Genomic DNA, 14,686 nt, shown 5'->3' on the forward strand with positions numbered 1-14,686 from the left:
AGATATTCAACACTACATATTAGGTGACTGCAAATTAAAACAGCAGTGAGGTACTACTACACACCTATTAGAATGGCCTAAATCCAAAAACACTGACAACACCAAATGCTAGCAAGGATGTGGAGCAATAGGAACTCTCATTCATCACTGGTAGGAATGCAAAATGGTTCAGCCACTTTGGAAGACACTTGGCAATTTCTTACAAAACTAAATATACTCTTATCATATGATCATGCTCCTTGGTAATAACTCAAATGGATTGGAAATTTATGTCTACACAAAAACCTGCACACAGATATTTATAGCAACTTTATTTATAATTGCCAAAACTTGGAAGCAACCAAGATGTCCTTCAGTAAGTGAATAGATAAAATAAACTGTGGCACATTCAGGCTCTGAAATACTATTCAGCACTAAAAAGAAATGAGCTAACAAGCCATGAAAAGACAAAAATGCATATTACTAAGTAAAAGAAGTCAATCTGAAAAGGTTACAAACTGTATGATTCCAGCTCTATGACATTCTGGAAAAGGCAAAACTATGGAAGACAGTTAAAAAAAAAAAAAAATCATTAGTTTCCAGGAGTTATGTGAGAGCAAGGGATGGATATGCAGAGCACAGAGGGTTTTCAAGACAGTGAAACTATTCTGTATTATACTATAATGGTGAATACATGTCATTGTACTTTTGTCAAAACCCATAGAATATACAACACCAAAATGAACCATAATGTAAATTATGATAATGATCTGTTGGTGTAGGTTCATTGTTTGTAATAAATGTACAGCTCTGGTGCAGGATGTCAAAAGCGGAGGAGGCTAGGTGGGGGACAGGGGTATATGGGAACTCTCTGTACTTTCTGCTCAATTTCGTTGTGAACCTAAAACCACTCTAAAAAATATAGTTATTAATTGTTTTAAATAGTTTTACCACAGGACTTTTTGGAGCCATTACTATTTGTTTTGGTTTTGGTTTGGTTTGGTGCACGCTGCACAGCTTGCAGGATCTTAGTTCCCCGACCACGGATAGACCCAGGACAACCAGGTGCAGTGAAAGCACCGAGTCCTAACCATTGGGCTGCCAGAGAATTCCTTTTTTTTTTTGGATATTATATTCTAGATCTGTCTGTACAAGAAGTGATACAACATGCAGTCTTTTCCAAACTTATTTTAGCATTTTTGTGTTACACCTTTTAGCACCCCATGTGCCTCATAAGCTGTTCATGAAATGCTCCTCCAAGCAGCTCCAGTCTCCCCACCTCCACTACCAAGGCTCTCATTCAGCTCTTGCCCTGCTCTGGTTCCCTAGACCTGGTCTTGTTCTCTCAAACACACTGTTGTCAGCAATCCAAGAGTGAGCCGCCTGATACTCAGATCTGACCATGTCACTCCACTGTTTACAATGCTTTAGGCTAAACTCCTTCCTAGGGTGAAGGAAGCCCCCCGTGATCTGGCCCAAACCCACTTGAGTCTCACCTCTCACCACACCTTGACTCACATCAGATCTTAGAAACAGAACTGCTTGTGCTTCCTGGAATGTTCTGTGCTCTTGCAGGTTTCTGTCTCTTCCTTCACATGGTACTGCCTGGACGACTCTTCTCCTCACCCCCACCTCGCCCACTGGTTAACTCCTCCCTGGCCCCCAGGACTCAGCTCAAATGCCTCTGACCTTAGGAAGGCTTCCCTGACCTTCCTAGCTCCCATAAAATATGCAAAAGAGATTCTAAGTCTGTTGCCCCATGATTCTGTAAGCTTCTTGAGAGCAGGGACTACATCAGATTCATTTTTTTCTTATCTCTTCTTCCCAAATTCTAAAAGCTGATGGCCCCCAAGGCTCAGTCCTCTTCTCTTTATGCTCTCTCCTTAGGCGATTTCATCTGGTCTCATGGCTTTACATACCATCCACACCCTGATGACTCCCAAACCAATACCTCCACCGAACGATTTCCAACGCAGACGCCTACCTTTGCTCTCATTTTTTTCCAGATCTCCACACGATTGGCTCCTTATTCAGGTCTCAGTTCCAATGTAACCTCCTTCTGACTGTTCCATCCAAACGGTCCCATATCCACCCTCTAAACTTGTCTTACCTTGTATTATTACTACCTGAAATTAAATAATTTAGTTACTTGTTTATTGTCCATCTCTCCTACCACTCTACCCCATGAGATCAGGGAGTTTTGATTCAGTGCTTCATTCCAGAGCCTAAGACAGTACTCGGCACATTGTAAGCACTTGTTAAATATTTGTTGAATGAATTAATACCTAACACATAATGGCACACAATATGTGCTAACATTTGAGTGCAAAGTGCCCTGTGTGCTAAATGCACCACAGGAATTGCTTCATTTTACTTTAAGTATTACCATGAGTCCCATTTTACACTGAGACCCAGGGGCTGAAGCTTGCCCAGGTCACAGAGTAAGAAGGGATATGAGCACTGGCAGTCTGATCCAGAGCTGACTTTCTTAGCCACTGTGCTATCCTCTCACTTACACCTGGAAGTATTCAAAAGGTGTACTCCAAGGAAGGGTGGGTGTGGGCTCAGCTTTTTATTGGCTGGGGGGTTGGGGGGGAGTGCTTCTAGTTCTGATGTTTTGGGACTCCAGCAGGTACAGAAATCCAGAGTTCCCTCCCTCACAACTCTAGACACCCCTGGAGAGAGGCCCCCTTTCTGACTGCCTGGGCCTGGGCCTGGCCCCTGGGTATGTTCTGTACAAAGTTTTTTGTTTTTTAATGGAAACACAGTTGACTTACAATGTTGTGCTAATCTCTGCTGTATAGCAAAGTGACTCAGTTATATACATATATACATTCTTTTTTTATATTCTTTTCCATTATGGTTTATCCCAGGAGATTGGATATAGTTCCCTGTGCAGTAGGACCTTGTTGCTTATCCATCCTAAATGTAATAGTTTTTAAAAATACGGAAAGTGAGGGAACTGCCCCTGGAAAGCAGAAAACCTGCGTGGAACTCACCCTCCTCCAAGAGGGACACAGTGAGAGCAAGCGAGCGGTCCTTCCCTGCAATATTTATTAAGGAATTTACACACACACAGGAGAAAGGCAACCAGGAGTTGTGGTTCCCAAAGATGAAATCTTTTAAGCAAAGTTTTCTTGTTTTAATTTTCAAGTAGGGTGAACGATGACTAAGAGGAAAGCTGCCCAGGCACTCTGCTTCATACACCTGGACAGGTGGGGACACAGAGCAGCCTGGACACACCGGCAGGAGAGAGCGACTGGCAGGGCGGAGAGGGGAAAGGAGGACGGGAGCTACCAATGAGATTGTACCTTTTTTTAACTAAAGAAAAACTGGCAACAGTTTTAGGCTGTTGATAAATTAACTCCTCTCTGTTGCAAACCTAAAACTAAAATAACAAAACCAAAAATACCCAGAGCAGATGGGGAGGGAGTGGGAGGTGGAATACACACACACACACACACACACACACACACACACACACAAGCAGTACACATGTTAAGCTCTGCATTCCCACGGGAGGGGTTGGTCCTCCAGCCACAAAGTCAGATCCTACTGAAGGCAGGATGGAGGCAGGGAAATGGGTGTGTGTTTTTGTGGGGAACCTTCGTAGAGTCTTTGGTGTTAATAAAGGCTGGCCGAAGCAGCAAGTCCTGAAGCCTCAGATCCAGAAAGCAATTCAGGGCAAAGTAGAGTCATATTTTTGCTCGTCCTCGTAGGAGGGCGTTTGCCTCATGCCAGGGCTAGGGCCAACCTGCTCTAAGACCCAAGGAATATTTAATTTGATTTCATTACTTTCTTCATTCCCATAAGTCAGGGGAGCATGATGCCTCTGTTTTCACCCCAAATTTAAACATATGGAAATAGCTTATCAGACCTTTCTGAGTCTGATAGGAGGTTTCACCTGGTGGGAAAGGTGCTCAAAGGTGTGCACATTGATCCTGCTCTAAGTGCCTTCTGCCAACAGTTGCTAAGGTGCTGGTGCCAGGAGAGGACCAGGGCTGAGGCTGGGGAGGGAGTCAGGAGAGCTAGGGGACAGGCACGACAGAAAACAACAGAGAGGTCCGCGTGTTTGGGACGTGGCTGGGCAGAATGCCAAGTCCCAAGTGACGGATTGAGCAGTTTCTAAACCAAACAGAGAGAGGTAGGAAAGGGGATGGGGGTGGGGGAGCAGCTGGGGAAAGAGGAAACACGGGGAGAGAGGCGGCTGAGGAGAGTGGTAGTCGTCCAGGTGCGTTGTGTTTATTTCCACATCTGAGGGCTGAGAGTCTGATTTGCTGCCTGTCCGTTCCCGCCGTTCATGGACTGTCCATAGCTCAGCATGCCGTTGGCGCCACAGAAGTTCATCCCAGCCATCTGCTGGGTCATCTGAAAGGGAGAGAGGAGACTCTCAGACCAGGCTGTGGGCCTGTGGCCAATTAGAGCAACAGGCAGGGAAGGAGTCCTTCCGCCTGCGGGGAGGGGAGAGTGAGACAAAGGGGAGCTCTGTCGTGGTCCATAACTGCCCTGAACCCTCTCGGATCATTCCGAGGATACCAGACCACGAAGATGAAGGCCCTTCCAGAAGGGAGATGTTGTCTGAGACTAGTGCTCAGTAAGGGGAAGGGGGAATCCTGGAGCGAGTCAACATAAAAGCGGCATGGGAGGTTAGTCTCTCTTTCTTTTCCAATCTCTCATCCTGAAAAGAAGGGGCCTGTTGTGAACTGGCCGTGGCCAACCCTGAGAGTATAAAGAGAAGCCTCCATGCTGGTGCTCCTGTCTTATCTCCAGCAGAGTCATTACTGACAGTGTCAGGGAAAGTATCCAGCAGAGAGAAGAAGAAGAAGAAAAGGAAACTGGACGATTCAGAATGAACAAAGGAAGGCAAAAAAAAAAAAAAAGACCAACATGTCTTCAGGACTTCAGTGTATGAGAAGGGAAATTGCTGGGAGAAAAGAGTCGGTGGCATCAGGCCTGGGTGGGGTTGGGGCCTCTTTATGAATTCAGTTGAAAGCCTGGGCTCTGGCAGTGAACAGAAGAAGCTATTTCTCAAAGAAAAATGCCTTAAATTTCCCAAGCCTGGTCCCTTTTCTGTTTAAGTTCTTTTCCTTTAGGAGAAGGTATAACTATTTTCCTTCCGCCAGCTTTTAAAGAAAATTTCAAATTTACAGAAAGGTTGAAAGAATAGTACAATGAAACCCATATATCGCTCCTTAAATTCACCAATTGTTAACACTTTTGCCTTATTCTCTCTCTGATATATACATATGTGTCAGCTTTTTAAAATTTTTGATGGGCACTGAAAATTGCACATATCGTGACATTTCACCCCTCAATAAGTCAGGAGTCATCTCATAAGAAAGAAGACTTTCCTAGAACCACATTACAACTAATATGTCCAAGATGTTTAATATTAACACTATATTCTAATATACATTACGTTTCAATTTTACATCTCTTTAGTCTCCTTTATCTAGAAGAGTTCCCCCGCCATTTTTCCCTGACACTGTTTTAAGAGTCCAGGTTGGTTATTTTACAGAAAATACTTCAATTTAGATTTATCTCATGTTTTCTTATGATCGGATCCAAGTTAAATATTTTGGGCAAAACTTCTATGTAAGTGATAATGTGTCCTTCTTAGTATAAGATACCAGGAAGCACATGAAATTAATGTGCCTCACTGTTGATAATTCTATGTTTGATCACTTATCTAAGGTTGTATCCATCATATGTTCTTTCACTGTACTTAATAAGTAATCTGAAGGGTATTTCTTTGAGAATGTGTGAATACCCTGTTCTTTCTACAATTATTAGTTGTCATTCTTCAGCAAAGAAGGCTTTCCCTCCTTCTATCCCACACCCACTTTTAAAAAATATCACTATGGACTCATGGATTTTTTTTCTTGTCTACGGAGTCTAAAAGTTTACTGGGATATGTTAGAGTTGACCATTCTGAGTCAATTTTTCCAGATACACAGTGGGTTCTTTCAATACTATATTCAGGTCTTTTATTTCTAAGAATGGTTTTGTATTATAGTTTTAAATATATTAATTCTGTTCCACTATCTTGTCTTTTTCTTTGGGAGTCTCCAAATATATTTATGTTAGGTCTTCTTTGCCTAACTTCTGCATTACTTTCTCTCTGATTCTTATTACAGCTCTCTATATTTAGTTCTCTTCTCTGAGCTGTTTCATGCCTTTCCTCAATGCCAAATATATTTTCAGTTGAATCTATTCTCCTTTGACTAACTTGTAATTCAGTCTATTTCTAAGATAATTGTGTCATTTTTCAATTTGTTTCCTGAGTTCAGTAAACTTTCACTTCACAACTTCCAGTTTTTTGTCCATTTTGCTTGTAAGTTTTAAAATTTCTGATTCAGGCTGTTTTGTCTTATCTGCAAGTGTTTGTTGTAGGACATTTAATTCAGATTGGTGGATGGTGTAACAGTTTTCTTCTACTTCGTGACTGCTTTTGGGGAAGAATTTCCACTTCCTGAAATGTTTTGATTTTTCATTTTCTTCTCATAGTAGTTTTGTACGAATGTCGTCTGCCACTTTCTGTTTAGTTTGTAGTGCTCTATTTTTCCGAATCAGCAATAATACAGACAAGTGAGAGGGTCTGGGGAGACTACTAGATTTGTTAGTACAAGAGCGCCCTCTTCTGTTAGTATAGTGAAATGATTATTTGGTGGGAAGGAGAATGGTGGATCTTCTGATTTTGTGATTCTCTTTTCCACTTCTCATTTCTTACTTCCCCTTCGCCACCAGGTCTCCAAAGAGCACCCCCGCCTTCTAGGTCATCCCCATCTCTCCTAGACACAATGCTTTTCCAAAGCTACCACCCATAAACCTATATATTTCAAGTCCCTTGTTTTTGATTCTCCAAGTAACCAGAGTTCTACTCCACCACGTCTCAGACCTCTTCTCAGCATGTCTCTAATCAGGACAGGGCCTTCCCTTTCTAGGGGGTGATTTTATCTATGCTCTGTCACCTCTAGCCCCCTGCTCCCTCTCCTCCTTTCACATGGTCTCTCTGTGATGCTGGCTCTGCTGGATTTCGGTGTTTATGTGCCTACTGTCATGTAATTTGAGGTTTGTAGTATTCTATTAGATGCGGTAGTCGTGAGTTATGGGTGCTTTTATCTGCACTCATTGTTTCTCTGTATAGGTTGTTTTGATGAACGTGTGGAGAGTTTTAGAATTAGGCAGTTACCCTTATTCTACAGGAACCCAAAATGCCTTAGAAAGTCTGAAGTTAGACAGATCTTCTGTTAAAAAAATGAATAAATGAAGCAAACCCAAGAATGTCTCTGGCAATATCTCATTTACACTGTAAGGATTCAAAGGGTAAGGGAGAGACACTAAGTGAGACAGACTTGAGGGAGGCTCAAAACTCTTGTCCTGAGTGAAATGGAGCCGCTTACCTGAGTAAGGTTCCACTGCAGCTGCTGAGCTGGCTGAACCCCATACATAGTCTGGGGCATAGCTGCCATGCCTGCCATGTAGCCAGCCTGCTGGGTGGTCATCATTCCGTTTGGCACACCCATCATGGATGCCTGCATGCCACCCATATAGCCTGCAGGCATGGCCATGGGGGCAACCATACCAGAAGCTCCTGGCTGAGCTACCATGCCTACTGGTGGGGGCATCATGCTCCCCATTAGGCTGTTAGGAGGTGTAACCCCAGGGAAGCTGGGGTAGGCTGTGGGATATGCCATCTGAGCAGGAGCCATGAACATTGCTGCCAAGAAAACATACATACAGATCTGTTAAAGAGGAACGCGGTGAGGAACAAGGTGAGTCCAAACTCTCACTGGCTGCTCCTTTCCAGCTAGAATTCCTCAGGATTACTCAACTCAGAATGCTCTTTTACAGAGCAAAACGGTTGGACAGAACCCCTACAAGACCTGCTATGGCTTCCAGCGGGCTGCTGACCCAGCCACTTCCCCTTTAGGGTCCAGACCCGGACCCTGGGTCAGACTTCACAGAGCTGTGATGCCAGACCCCACAGAAGTATGGCTCTGAGTTACGTTAATCTCTATCTCCTGATACTTGGTAGCTTCACAAGGAATGTCATGTTCAGGTTTGTTTGGAGTGTGATGTCCTGGCCCCCAGAGCAACTGCCCCTGTCACAACAAATGATTCCTGCATGTAAGGCCTCACGTCTCTGTCCGGCACATTGCCATGACCCCCATGAACTCTACCTTGGGCAGGCATCTGAGGCGTCTGGGATCCATACAGTGAAAGGATGGAGTCTTTAGAGAGCTGCTTCTTGCCTGTTTCTTCTGATTTGCTCCCTGGCTCTGGAAACAGGTTTAGGTTTTCGGGAACAGAGCCGGCACTCCCCGCGGTTGGCATGGAACCTACAACCTTAGGGCAAAGAGGGAGGGGGGTGGGGATTGGAATGGTCCTCATGGGGGGTCTCTGTATGGACCTCCCGCATCTCTCTGCCGCTTCTAACATTTGCAAAAGCATTTGTGGCTCGAGTTAATAGCTTCCTGACACTTTTACCATACAAATATCTGGAAACACCTGATAGTTAAGCTCTGGTACAATTCTTTGTTCTTTAGCAAAACAATGTGATTTGGTGGAAAACTAACACATAAACAAATAAAAATGACCTACAACCGATGCATCCAGAGAGAACTGAATTAAGATCCCAGTGCCACCACTTACTAGCTGTGCAACAAGAAGCTAGTCACATTAACTTTTCTGAACTAACATGTCCTCATCTATAAAAGATCCATTTTGCAGGGTTGTGGTGAGTATTTTAGTCTTTTTTTTTTTTGCGGTATGCGGGGCTCTCACTGCTGTGGCCTCTCCCGTTGCGGAGCACAGGCTGCAGACGCGCAAGCTCAGCGGCCATGGCTCACGGGCCCAGCCGCTCTGCGGCATGTGGGATCTTCCCGGACCAGGGCACAAACCCGTGTTCCCTGCATCGGCAGGCGGACTCTCAACCACTGCGCCACCAGGGGAGCCCTGTGGTATTTTAAATCATAAATGAAATATACAAAATGAGACACAAAATCACCTAGCACTGTGCCTGTTGTACACAGCAGGTATTCCACACACGGTAGCCATTAAAGGTTTCAAGTCTTTCCTACTTACAAACTCTCTGGCAATAACTCAGGCTGAGGAGCTGACCTAGAGGATCAGCCTTTACAATCTGACACACCTTCAACAGAAGTCCACTCAAAGGGCCCACTCTTTTGGGGCAGGAGACAACATGGAATGAATAGTAATCTTAGGCTGTAACAGAGATGATAGCGTTAAGGGAAGAATCAAGAAAACCAAAGTCCAATTCCACCAAGGAAGCATGACTTGGTTCCATGATTAAGTTATCAAAATCACCCTTTCCAGAATGCCCTTTAATCCTGAGGCACCCATAAGACTCACCTTTCTGGAAACCGAAGAAGAGGGAGATGGAACAGAGGCCAAAAGATCTAAATCCTTCTCTAGGGTATTACTGGTCTTACTATTTGCAATGGAGCAGGACACAGGAGCATCTGGAAAGACAGATCAAAGTTAAAACGTAGCACTGCTCGTGAAGCCCATTCCTTCCTTCTATTCTAGACACAAAGCAGCGAAGGCCCACATGCTCCATCATGGACCCAGAAATCTATGCTCTGGAACCACCTAGCTTGGATGGGGCATCTCACAAGAGGCCTCACCCCACATTCCCCAGAACAGTCTGGAGAAGCCTGTAGCCCAGCTTTCAGGCAAAGGACAGCAGAAACCCAGGCTTGAAGGCTACGTTAGCACCACCACAAGGGGGCTGGCTGGCTCCTTTCGGGCTATTTGAGGAGCAAAGCTGTGTAGGACTCATTTTCAGAGAGAAATGAAAAGTACAGACATTAGAAGCCGAAGTAGCCAATAACCTAAATCAGCAGGAATGGACTGAAACAAAGTATAGCCATCAGTACTGTGAAAGGTAAGAATAGGCTCTTATTTCTGAAAGGGGTAGAACCACTAGCTCAGGGTTTCAAAAGTTTGGAGGAAAATCATGATCACAAGGTAATGGGCCGTCTCAGAAACAGGATGCACCTGGAAAATGAGAGGGATGGTGGCAGGGCTCACAGGTGCTGGTTTAGTGAAACTTGCTAATGTTTAATGAATGCTTAGTTTGTGCTGGGCAAGGAGCTAAGAGTTTTAGAGGCATCATCTCTTTTAACCCTTCCAACATCATCTTTGAAGTAGACTCGTATCATCCTTACTACATAGGTTAGGAAAGTAATGTTTAGAGGTTGAGTAAGCTACCCAAGGTCACATAGAGAGTAAGTGGCAGAGTTGGGACTTTGGCTTCAAAGGCCATGCTCCACCACTGCTGTACTTAACCACTACTCTATCACTGTACATTTTTCACAGTACAGTGAAAAATGAAACACCTCTTAGAACAACTGCTCAGATGTAAAACAACAGGAAGAACACGAGGGAACAATCTTAGTGATGAAGCCACCAACTGAAGAGTCCCATCTCTACCTATCTTCCCAGGATCACAGAGAATTCATCAAAATTTGTATGATTATGGGAGTGGAAAAGTCTAACTCTTACCAAGGCCCAACAAATCCATGACAGGTGCTGTGGATTTCGGGGAACATTTCCGAGGTAGCTGTAGATCTTCTTTTTTCTGTGGCTAAGGTGAAAATACGTTACAGAAAAACATAAGCAGGTGTTTTCGAACCTTCTATTCTCCTCTCTACTGTAAAGCCACAGGGATTCTTGTGGCATGGTTGCTGTTATTCAAAGAGAGTTACCAAAGAAACACAACTCAGGAAGTATCGCGAGAAAAAATCAAGCCAGGAGGCACAGTGCAGAAACCAAAGCTAAAGCGAAAAACAAAGCTGTCATCTGTGCTTATTTGGCTTTCTGAAGAGACAGATCTTTCTGAAACCAAGACAACCACAGATCAGGGTATCCAACGGGAGCAGCAGTTTCTGGTCCCAGGAAAGCCAAGAATAAAGGCAGGTGTCCGACGGTACAAGAGCCAGCACATCTCCCAGTGATTAGAAAACCTTTAATACCGAAAAGGAGCTCAGTTAAAGGTTACCTAATTCACTCTGCCAGTATCACTAAGGAATGTGTTCTGCAGACAGTGCAATTCAGAATGATGATAAAAGACTCTTCCTTAAGCAAACAGTAAAAAGTCCTCTTTCCCAAGAATCTAAACTCCTAGAGTGGAGCATCTACTACCACTGCCACAATACGTCCTGTGGGAAAAGAAAGGTGTCTACTTCCCTATGACAGAGAAAGAATACAAGAAGGGATGGTTTAAAATGGATGAGGATAGCCTGGCTTCTGGACTGTCCTTAACCACAACAGGAAAACGAGGTAAAGAAGGTCTAAGGAGAGAAGGACTAATGTAGCCTCTGCTCAGAAGGTGTCACAGAGCCTTGGCATTCTGCCATGAAACGTGCCTCTTGCTCAGATGGGACAGATGCATTTCCTAAGCTCCCATCTGGACCCCAGAAGAAGTGTTACAGAGCAGATCAGGCAGCAACAAGGCAACGAGAAAGCAGCAGAAATGTCCGCGGGTGATCTAACCCAAACGTGGCCCCCCTTTAGCCCCAGGTGCAACGGTGCGATATGCTATCAACACCACCCCACCTGTCCCCTCCACATGTGAACACGCCATGTGAACAAGGCCGTCCACACAGTGCACATACTTCCCCACTTACCATTTTAACTTTCTCAAAAACAACAGGTTCCATTTTTTTCTCCGGAGCTGGTTCGCTCCCTCTTTTCCACTTGTCATCTTTTTCTTTCTATGATGATTTAACAAAACAAGACAAAGAACAGGCCCCGTGGTGACTAACAGTTCAACAAATTATAACCTCAAATGGCCCCAAAGGACACAAATATCCCTACTGAATCTGATGCAGGAGTCTGACAAACTCGGGGTTTCTTGGTGTGGGCCATGAGCGTTGGCCTCTTCCACCCTGGCCTCAAGACTGCAAGAGGCATCTTTCAAATTTCTTAAGCACCTCCCTCCTTGTTCTGTCTAACACACTTATGATCGCTAGTGTGCAGATGGGGTTATCTACAGGGGTTAAACCATTTCACCGGTTTTGCTGCCCCTTTTTGCCCCTAGTTTAACTTGCTCAACTTGGCACAGGGGTGAAAACTGTTCATCTTACTCGGCATACAGCCTTTGTGATTTTCTAACTTCCATCAAAAGTTCTCTCCCTCTTCATCTCCTTTCTTAAAAATAAGAAAATAAACCAAGCTTAAAGATTAGAAAAACAAAAACCAAGAAAATAAGGCAAAAATGAGTAAAAGGATTCAAGTATCCCTTTTAGGGTGTCCTGAATGCATCATCTGTATAAAACCAAAAAGCACATCAAAACCAGAATATTAGAAAGTCTCTCCCAGTTTTTGTTACTTTCAGAGGCAGTTTCGTAATACTTCCACAGATTATACCGTTACTGGCCACATTGTTATCATCAAATCTCAATGCATAACAGAGCCACAAAGTAAACAAGAACACAGGCATATAAAAGGAAGTAGAGGCGGCGGAGGCGGGGCTCGCGTCGGGCGAGCCGCAGGCAGGGGCCGAGGAGGCGAAGCGGCGGACGGCAGCCCGACAAACAGCGCCCGCGCTGCGGCCCACGGGACCGCGCCGCGACCTCCCGGGCCGGCGCCGAGGAGCGCCCGCCGCCGCCGCCGCCGCTGCCGCGCGCGGACCAAGGTTATGAACGTGATTTCTGATGAAACTGGATTGGAATAATTTTCATGATTTTTGTATATTTATATATATTTTAAAATTTTGCATTTGACTTAAAGTGCCGTGAGAAAATCTGCGTGTTGCAAGGTGGTGCCGGCCACCTCCTTGATTTGGGTGCTCTTGGATATGTTCCTGCTGCGTTACTTCAGTGAATGCAACAACTGTGATGAAAAAATAGAGAGAGGACTTCCTGCTGGGGATGTTCTAGAGCCAGTACAAAAGCCTCATGAAAGTCCTGGAGAAATGGGGAAACCAGTCGTCCTTCCTACTAAAGAGGGTCAAGAAAAGATGAAAGACATGTTTAAAATCAATCAGTTCAATTTAACGGCAAGTGAGATGACTGCACTCAACAGATCTTTGCCAGATGTTAGGTTAGAAGGGTGTAAAACAAAGGTGTATCCAGATAATATTCCTGAATACAAGGAATATTATCACAACAAGTGTGGTGATTGTTTCCCACAATGAGGCTTGGAGCACACTTCTGCGAACTGTCCATAGTGTCATTAATCGCTCACCAAGACACATGCGAGAAGAAATTGTTCTAGTAGATGAGGCCAGTGAAAGAGACTTTTTGAAAAGACCTCTAGAGAGTTATGTGAAAAAATTAAATTACCAGTTCATGTCATTCGAATGAAGCAATGCTCTGGATTGATCAGAGCTAGGTTAAAAGGAGCTGCAGTGTCTAAAGGCCAAGTGATCACCTTTTAAGATGCTCACTGTGAGTGTACAGTGGGGTGGCTGGAGCCTCTCTTAGCCAGGATCAAACATGACAGGAAGACAGTGGACTATCCTATCATTGATGTGATCAGTGATGATACTTTTGAGTACAAGGCAGGTTCTGACATGACCTATGGTGGATTCAACTGGAAGCTTAATTTTCGCTGGTATCCTGTTCCCCAAAGAGAAATGGACAGAAGGAAAGGTGATGGAATTCTTCCTGTGAGAACACCTACAATGGCAGGAGGCCTTTTTTCAACAGACAGAGATTACTTTCAGGAAACTGGAACATATGATGCTGGAATGGATATTTGGGGAGGAGAAACCTAGAAACTTCCTTTAGGAGTTGGCAGTGTGGAGGAACTTTGGAGATTGTCACTTGCTCACATGTTGGACATGTGTTTCGGAAAGCTACACCCTACACGTTTCCGGGAGGCACAGGGCAGATTATCAATAAAAATAACAGATGACCTGCAGAAGTGTGTATGGATGAATTCAAGCATTTCTTCTATATAATTTATCCAGGTGTTACAAAGGTAGATTATGGAGATATATCACCAAGACTTGGTCTAAGACGCAAACCCCAATGCAGACCTTTCTTTTGGTACCTAGAGAATATTTATGCAGATTCTCAGATTCCACATCACTATTTCTCTTTGGGAGAGATACGAAATGTGGAAACAAATCAGTGTCTGGATAACATGGCTAGAAAAGAGAATGAAAAAGTTGGAATTTTTAACTGTCATGGTATGGGAGGTAATCAGGTTTTCTCTTACACTGCCAACAAAGAAATTAGAACAGATGACCTTTGCTTGGGTGTCTCCAAACTTAATGGCCCAGTCACAATGCTCAAATGCTACCACCTAAAAGGCAACCAACTTTGGGAGTATGACCCGGCGAAATTAACCCTGCAGCGTGTGAACAGTAATCAGTGCCTAGATAAAGCCACAGAAGAGGATAGCCAGGTGCCCAGCATTAGAGACTGCAATGGAAGCCAGTCCTAGCAGTGGCTTCTTCGAAATGTCACCCTTCCAGAATTCTGAGACCAAATTTACAAAGAAAGAAAAAAATAAGGATTGACGGGGCTACCTCAGCATCCATTTCTGCCACATTCTTAAGTAGCAAAAAAGGAAAAGTGCTTTCCTCCTGTAGGATGTAGGGTTTATCAGCCATTAAAACTTAGACTGCTCTCGCTTTCACTAGCTGTGAACCGGCCCTCCTGTCCAAGGATATGAAACTACGTAGTAGCAAGACTGTGCACACTGATGTTTACAAGATTGGAAGAGTCTT

At 44.2% G+C, this 14,686-nt stretch overlaps 1 protein-coding gene and 1 pseudogene across 3 annotated transcripts in view; one reads left to right on the forward strand and one right to left on the reverse strand.

Moving 5' to 3' along the window:
- Nucleotides 1-3,063: 3,063 nt before the first annotated feature.
- Nucleotides 3,064-14,686, reverse strand: part of SMAP2 (small ArfGAP2) — a 47,023-nt gene continuing 35,400 nt past the window's right edge. For both annotated transcript variants that reach the window (XM_082834620.1, XM_082834621.1), the window contains exons 5-10: nt 11,634-11,720; nt 10,510-10,591; nt 9,355-9,464; nt 8,163-8,328; nt 7,383-7,699; nt 3,064-4,347 (exon numbers count right to left, since the gene is read on the reverse strand). In XM_082834620.1, coding sequence (XP_082690746.1) covers nt 4,222-4,347; nt 7,383-7,699; nt 8,163-8,328; nt 9,355-9,464; nt 10,510-10,591; nt 11,634-11,720 — 888 coding nt within the window. In that variant the 3' untranslated portion in view covers nt 3,064-4,221. The remainder of the gene's footprint in view (nt 4,348-7,382; nt 7,700-8,162; nt 8,329-9,354; nt 9,465-10,509; nt 10,592-11,633; nt 11,721-14,686) is intronic.
- LOC309958593 (polypeptide N-acetylgalactosaminyltransferase 1-like) lies at nt 12,867-14,529 on the forward strand (annotated as a pseudogene). The gene has a single exon. The product of its transcript is annotated as a polypeptide N-acetylgalactosaminyltransferase 1-like (transcript).

The sequence above is a fragment of the Leucopleurus acutus genome (assembly GCF_964270905.1).
Source record: "Leucopleurus acutus genome assembly, chromosome: 2".
NCBI classification, from domain to species: Eukaryota; Metazoa; Chordata; class Mammalia; order Artiodactyla; family Delphinidae; genus Leucopleurus; species Leucopleurus acutus.